This window comes from Podarcis liolepis (assembly GCF_965112155.1).
Source record: "Podarcis liolepis genome assembly, chromosome: 3".
Classification (NCBI taxonomy): Eukaryota; Metazoa; Chordata; class Lepidosauria; order Squamata; family Lacertidae; genus Podarcis; species Podarcis liolepis.
Genome location: NC_139557.1, coordinates 47653410 through 47661429, shown reverse-complemented (window position 1 = coordinate 47661429; position 8020 = coordinate 47653410). Strand labels below are relative to the sequence as shown.

General features: G+C 45.6%; 1 protein-coding gene across 2 annotated transcripts; it reads left to right on the top strand.

Annotated features, from left to right (window-relative positions):
- Positions 1-1914: 1914 nt before the first annotated feature.
- NDUFAF4 (NADH:ubiquinone oxidoreductase complex assembly factor 4) lies at positions 1915-7094 on the top strand. Of its 2 annotated transcripts, none has more exons than XM_083495999.1 (3): positions 1915-2070; positions 3345-3442; positions 6040-7094. In XM_083495999.1, the coding sequence occupies exons 1-3, from the start codon at positions 1953-1955 to the stop codon at positions 6331-6333; spliced, it is 510 nt and encodes a 169-aa protein (XP_083352125.1). In that variant the 5' UTR covers positions 1915-1952; the 3' UTR covers positions 6334-7094. The 2 variants fall into 2 exon arrangements, with proteins under 2 accessions (XP_083352125.1, XP_083352124.1); XM_083495998.1 differs by having other exon boundaries at positions 3336-3442.
- The last annotated feature ends 926 nt before the right edge of the window (positions 7095-8020 follow it).

Here is an 8020-nt window from a genome sequence, read left to right as displayed (position 1 = left end):
TAAAGAAAATAACTGTTCTCTTTGAGGAATGGTCCACGTGGGAAACCTCCAGTGGCAAGAGGGAAGTTGGCTGGAGAATAATAAATGAGTGTGTAGCACTCAGCAGCCTCAATGGCAGTTAGATGCTCAAGGCTATATGTTAGTACAACAGCAGCCTATTGCATATGAAGTGATATCGGAAGTCATTGTGTTTTCTGGGAATTCAGTTAAGCGCAGCAACCTTGGAAATAATGTCTCTGGCCACAGCCCAACTACTCATAATGAAATTCTCTGCACATAGAAACCACCGGTATATAGCAAGGGTTTAGCTGCCTATTCAGTTCACTGATCAAGAATGCTGTGCTTTGCGCACTTAACTACTGAATGAGTGTGGGGCTTATTTCTGAGCAAACATGCATAGGATCATGGCTCTGTACAAAATGGCCATAACCGTTTGAATGGGCAGAATGATGTCGTGCTATTTACCTGGAGCACTCCTTAACCATTCCTTCCCATCAATGGGCAAAGCAGTGTGTGTCACATGGCCTTACCTGCAGCCCTAAACTAGCCTGCTGCCCTCAGGTACAGGGGAAGACACTCTCTTCACTAGGGCTGAAGAAAGAATCAGCTGTCAATCCAGTCAACCTCTCTACAGGAAACTGCCTTTGGCAGCTGAAAGTCTTAGACTGCCAGCCCTGTGTACAATCTGTGTTAGGAGAACCCAATCTGTATTAGGGGTGGGCATGCTGCTGGACTCTCCACTTTAGTGAGTCTATTGCTTTAATGATAGAAAACAGCATAGAAAGAATCATATTCATATTAATTGCAGTTGAAGGGGAATGGTCCTTCAGATCAGGACCATGGTGCTGTGGGGGAAAGAGGCTCGCTTACACAATACGGTACTATACATTTATTTATTTATTTATTTATTTATTCATTCATTTATTTGCAATTTGCCTTGCGGGCATTTGCGTATGTTTTCATTCTATATATGCCTCCTCAAAAATAAGTCTCATTGAGCAGGTGTGGACTAGGAGCTGACTCAACCATGAAGCTTATTGGGCAACCTGTCAGTCTCAGCCTAAACAGTGGTGGTGCAGTGGTTAGAGTTCTAGACTAGGAACTGGGAGACCAGGGTTCACATCCCCACCGGGCCATGAAGTTTGCTGGGTGACCTTGGGACAATCACTCTCCCTCAGCCAAACCTACCTCACAGGAAATGTTTGACACTCCCGTCATTCTAGATGCATTTTGCGACAGGGGATTTCATTAGCGCAAGCAGTTTCTGAGCTCTGGATGCAGTACTGTGCCTAAGCTTTCAGATTAGAACTGCAGAGTGGAAGGAAAGGAGGGCCTTTTTCTGCCTGCCCACTTCCAGCCACTTTTTGAAGACCAGAGAAGAGATCCTCTTAAGAATATTAGCGGGGTGGGCAGGAGATGCATGGCTTTGTTTTTTGCAGTCTTGAGATGAGGACTAGACCATGTGAAAAATGGACGTAAGGTTTTAGCTGCAGGTCATTCATTTTCAGCTTTATATTCCTGTTATAAAAAAGCACGCCTAGATGTTCCACTGTTGCGTCCATAACCTAGGTTTAAGGTGCCGTTTAGCTCCTAGCTTTCATATCTGAGTTTCTAACACTGCTGTTATAGTTATATCTTGTTTTTTAATATATTTTTGTTGTGGTTGGGGAAGAACCTGACTTAGCTATGTATATTTTTTATTTTTTTATTGATTAAGGGGGGACAGCTGCCCCTCCCTTGGGTAAGTCTATGTCCACATAACCTTCCACTAAGTGCAAAGCAAACTGCAATCGATGCGTCCGGCTGCCGGTCTACCCAGAGCTCCCGGCGGCGCCAGCGGGGCCTCCCGCCCGCCATGGGGCGCCCTGTTTCTCCCTGCTTCTCGGTGCGCATGCCCGAATAGGACGTGTCTCCGCCTCGCTTTCGGAAGTGGGAGGCGGCCGCGCGCCGGGATGATGGGCGCCAGGGTGACCCGCGTGTTCAGCAAGTTCAACCTGGAGAGCCGAGCCCACCGGGAAATCGCCAAAGCCAAGCCCGCGCCAGCCCCGCGGCACCCGCAGCCTGCAGACCGTGAGTTAGCCAAGGCGCGGTGCGCACAGCCGCTCCGCTTAAGCAAGGGGGCTGGGTGCCTGAGCCGCCCTGTGGCGCCTTTGCTCGGCTGCTCCAGCAGAATGGTTTTCTGTTCTGGGGGCCCTCCTTGCAAGAGGCGCGGCGGCTTAGACACAGCGCCCAAGGAAAGGCCCTGGTGACATTGGGAGCGCCGGCTCTCGCGCCCTGGACATTTGGAAGTGGCTTGCGCGCGCGCACGGTCCTTTGCTCTTCCCAGCTGTATTCCCGCGGCCTACCGGCCTGATTTGCAAGCTGGGAGCTGTAGTCTCCCTTGACTGGTGGAGGAAACCAGCAGGATGTTTTTTTAATGTTTGCCAGCCTACAATTCCCATCAGCCCCAGCCGCCACGGCCAGCGATGGGGGAGTGATGGGAGCTGTTAGTGCATGAACGTCGGCCCAGCCGCATGTTCCCTGCCCAGGCAGTAAGCAAGGCAACTGGGAACGCCAATGTCGACATCTGTCAAGTGTTTTGCTGTGTTTCTTAACCATCTGTTATTCTAAGCTTTGCCCACTCCCTCCTGATTTCTGTTCATCATGAACTTAAATTAAAACAACGGGGGTGCAGATCAGATATTTGCCAGTTTTGCAATGAATCCTGTTAAGATAGGGAAGGAAGGAATTTCTGGTCCGCTATCAGATATTTATTTTATTCCATTTCTAACACGGCAAACTCTTAGTGTCTATGAGAGTATCCGTGGGTACTAGCTTACTTAGCCAGGATACATGCCCTCTTCCTGAGAGCCCCTTAAAACAGTGAATTGTGATTGCAGAGGATGCCTCCCTATTTGCCAGTGTGGGATAGTGGATAGAGTGTCAGACTGGGAAAATCCAGGTTCATACCCCCACCTAGCATGAATATATGGTTCTTCAGATGCTGTTGGCTTATTATTCAGTGTGGCCAATGTCCAGAGATTATGATCACACGTTCCTCACTCTTACTGTAGACAATAGAACACTGGTCTGGATGAACTATTAATAATCGTGCACGTTAGTGAGGAAACGGGGGGAGAGAGAAAAGGGAGCTTCAAAGCTAGTGCCAAAGCATTTTTCCTGAAGTGTACAGGAATATATACATGTGTGTTGTGAAAGTAGGAGTGTATTAATTCAGGAGTATCCTTACATGCATTATGAACTATTCTCCTGAGGGTTGTAATATTTTGCTTAAGCTAGGGTGGAGGGGAATTGAAATATATAACTTTAGGATGTGTTCTGTAATCTCTCCTTAGACTCCTTAGGCACCGACAGATTCCAAGAAGAGATTAAGAGAAAAGATGACCACCTTGACACATTATTAAAGGAAGTCTACGTTGAGTCCAAAGATCCAGTTATGCATGTGAGTCAGGTTATCTTGGAATATGCAGGTGCCAGTTAAGCACTTTAACACACCAGTGACAAGCATAGTCATAGTTACAGATAGGTAGCCGTGTTGGTCTGCCATAGTCAAAATAAAAAATTCCTTCCAGTAGCACCTTAAAGACCAACTAAGTTAGTTCTTGGTATGAGCTTTCGTGTGCATGCACACTCTGTGTATCTGAAGAAGTGTGCATGCACACGAAAGCTCATACCAAGAACTAACTTAGTTGGTCTTTAAGGTGCTACTGGAAGGAATTTTTTATTTTAAGCATAGTCATAGTTTTTGTCCATGTAAAGTTAGGTCTCATTTGCTCTCTTGGATTGTGTGTGTACATATTTTAAACTCATTATCAATGCAAACAAATTATAGTTATTATATAAATGCAGGAATCACATTTGCATCTATCTAAATCAAAGGACGTGGGTGGCACTGTGGGGTTACACCACAGAGCCTAGGACTTGCCGATCAGAAGGTCGGCGGTTTGAATCCCTGTGACAGGGTGAGCTCCCATTGCTCTGTCCCAGCTCCTGCCAACCTAGCAGTTTGAAAGCACATCAAAGTGCAAGTAAATAAATAGGTACCACTCCGGCAGGAAGGTAAACGGCGTTTCCGTGTGCTGCTCTGGTTCGCCAGAAGCGGCTTAGTCATGCTGGCCACATGACCCGGAAGCTGTACGCTGGCTCCCTCGGCCAATAAAGCGAGATGAGCGCCGCAACCCCAGAGTCGGTCATGACTGGACCTAATGGTCAGGGGTCCCTTTACCGTTAAATCAGGGGTCAGCAAGGTTTATCTTGCCTGGGCCGTATCGGTCCCACGGAGATTTCTCCATGGGCAGGATTGCGCGCCCACCCGTGATTTTCAGTGTGCGCATGCGCAGACATGATTTTTGGCACTGTGGAAGCGAGTCCCCATGCCGCGCTGCGCCAATTTAGAGCAGTGCACAAGTGGGCAGTTCGGTTTGGGGGTAGCTCGTGCGCCGGTCAAATGACCTCCACAGGTGGCTTCCGGCCCATGGGCCTTAGGTTGCTGACCCCTGATCCAGATATATTCCACGGGCCTCCCAAATAGCTCCCTATTTTACTTAATTCGCTATTACTTGTGTTTTACAGTTCCCTTTGCCATTCATTTTGGTGTTCCTTAAAAAAAAAAATCTTATATGCTAAGCCCAGGTATAAACCAGATATTATTTAATATTCTGTGGTGTATTTTAGAATAGAAAGATAGAGTAGAATCCTGTGCGATTTCCATGGGAAGAAGGTACTCTGGTTCTGGATTTTCTGGTTTGCAATGATACACTTAATGATACAATACCAATTGAGTTTAATGGGCCTTATTTTTTATTTAATATGCATAAGATGGCACTGTCAATATGCCATAGTTCCTAGATGAATCTGTCTGAGATTTCTCAGGCTGCAATCCCAAACATACTTAATAGGAAGGACTTAATTGCAAGTGAGCATGTTTAGGTAATGGGTGAGTATCACAATCCTGTACATGTTTATTCAGCGGCAAGTCATTCTGTGTTCAGTAGGGCTTACTGACCCAAGGGTGTATTGGTTGGAAGGCTGGGGCTTGCATGTCAAATGAGAAATTGTGTGGAGGAAGGAAGCACATGCTTTTAGGCTTATTTTAATACTGTAGTGTGCTCAGTGGGAATAATAATTTTTCAGGATCTGTAGTGAAGATAGGGAAAGAGTGACCTCCAAAGTTGGTGGGCTCCAGTTCCATAAATCCAAGCCAGCATGGGCAATGGTCAGGAATTATGACAATTGTGGTCTCTCCAGATGTTATTGGGCAACAGATTGGTTAGCCACCCCTGGTTGAGACTGACAGGAAACCACTCTGCAGGGTTTCAGGCAGAACTCATTCCCAGTCTCTGCCATTCTACCCGGGATAATCAGTAAAAACCATATCCTCTGTCACAGCATTTTTTCATAGCAGTGTAGTGGGGTAGGAGAGCTGAAAATAATGCAGATATATTTCACATCTGGCAACCAATGCACCCCTTGGGTTTCAGATAGTACATGGGTAGCCGAGTCTAAAAAGCCCAGGACACAAATTTTCATGGCCCTCATTTACCAGGAGTAATGTTATTTAGCATTAACTCTGGAAGTGTATCCTCGATTCTGGCCAAACTAAGCCTCCTAGAGCAAAACGTCTCCTATGAGCTAACAGAATCCTGAGCAGCCATTTAAAGCTATTAAAATCTGAAGAAAACTCCTTTCTGCCTGGCCCATGAAAGTCATCAAATCAGGCACCAGGCAAGCCAAATAGAGAAGGTTAATTGCACAATTAAGTCCTGCTTTCAGAAAAGAAATGGGTTTAGAATGTTTTAGTTACATTCTGTTGAAAGGGGGAGTGTTAAAAGGCAGGGGTAGGCCATGTGGGGCCTTCCAGATATGGACTGCAACTCTCATCAGCCCCAGCCAGCATTGCCAGTGGCCAGGGATGATGGGAGTTGTAGTCCAACACCGTCTTGAAGTTCCCATGTTACCTACCCCTGCCTTAACGGATGGTGCATTTGTAGCTTGTACACTAAAACCAAACTATTTTTTATATAATTTCCCCCGCTCTAGGTGAAAAACAAAGGAGAAAGCCTTCCTTCTAAGCGAGAGGAACGCAGACTTACAAAAGTAGGCAATCTTGGTCCCCTGGATATTCAGTCTGTTCCTAGAGGCAAAGTCGCCATAGTTGAAGTCTTGACCCTTCTCCATAATCATCTCTACTCTCCGGAAACCTGGACTGCAGAGAAAATAGCAAAGGAATACTCATTAGAATTGAAGGATGTGACTGATCTCTTAGCATTCTTCATCCCGTTTGCGGTGGAGATCTTTCCTCCTCAAGACAAAAAGCAGCTAAAGCCTAGATAAGAATGTCTGCCAAATCTTGACTGACCAAGCTGGTGTCTTCTTAATACTTCACATCTGATTCCCTCTCCACACATACACGCACACACACCTATAAACTGTGTCTTATTTAAACGGTATCTGCCTTTTCTCTCACTGTTGCGTTCATCAACCATCCAGGGCATGCCGTTGTGAAGTAGGAGGCAAAATCTCAACAAAATCTGCAAACACACCCTAAGAATTAAAAAAAATCGGAAAGTGTTGGCTGCGTGGGAGGTCATCTGTTCTGAAGCAGTTGTCTGTTACGCAGACCCCAGACAACAAAAATGCATTTTATCTGGATCTGATCTTCTTTGGTCTGATCTCTGCAGAATATCTTGCCTTCATCGCATTCTGTAAATAGTTATAATTAAAGCAAGCCAGAGTTACAATGTGTTTATCTTCTGAGAAATGAGTGTGTGTCTAGTTCCTGTGTCTGGTCAAAGGGGGAGGGGCAAAAGAGCAAATGGGGGAAATTGAGTTAGGGTAGGCATTCTTTTAATTTTGGCGTAATTACGGAAGTTAGAAACAAATGGTTTTGGAACCAAAAACAATTCTGCTATGTGTTACTGGCTTACTGGCTGTAATTCTTTGTATGGAAGCCCTTGATAGCTGCTGCTGCTGCCTTTTTGTCTTTGAATTCATGCCTTTTCATTATCGGCCACATACCCATGAAGAGCTGTATTGTCTGAACTTCTGTATCTTGTTCTATGCTTTACTGGAAATCTATATTGTTTCAGATGGAATTGCATTAGTTCCTGTTTTGTTGCCTGGCTCTATTTCCTTTGTTTGGCTGTGGGTTACTATGTATATTTAATATGTACCAGAAAATTGGCCCTAAAATGACCAGCAGCCTTCCCTGTGCATAATTTTCCTTTCTATGCTAAAAAAATGACATGCCCTCTGGACCTTTTCACAGTGGCCTTATAAAAAACGTAAAAGCAATACCAACAGCTGCATCTTGGGAAGGCCCCTCTTCTGCAAAGGTATTAAAGGTAGAGGAAGTCTGTGTTTTATATAGCGTTTACCTGTAAGTAAACATCGTGGTTCCCAGCCTGGGCATTTTCATTGGTTTTACCAAATGAGAGGCACAAATACAAGATGGGGGACACCTGGCTTGAGAGCAGTACATGTGAAAAGGATCTAGGAGTCTTGGTTGACCACAAACTTGACATGAGCCAACAGTGTGACGCGGCAGCTAAAAAAGCCAATGCAATTCTGGGCTGCATCAATAGGAGTATAGCATCAAGATCAAGGGAAGTAATAGTGCCACTGTATTCTGCTCTGGTCAGACCTCACCTGGAGTACTGTGTCCAGTTCTGGGCACCACAGTTCAAGAAGGACACTGACAAACTGGAACGTGTCCAGAGGAGGGCAACCAAAATGGTCAAAGGCCTGGAAACGATGCCTTATGAGGAACGGCTAAGGGAGCTGGGCATGTTTAGCCTGGAGAAGAGGAGGTTTAGGGGTGATATGATAGCCATGTTCAAATATATAAAAGGATGTCATATAGAGGAGGGAGAAAGGTTGTTTTCTGCTGCTCCAGAGAAGCGGACACGGAGCAATGGATCCAAACTACAAGAAAGAAGATTCCACCTAAACATTAGGAAGAACTTCCTGACAGTAAGAGCTGTTCGACAGTGGAATTTGCTGCCAAGGAGTGTGGTGGAGT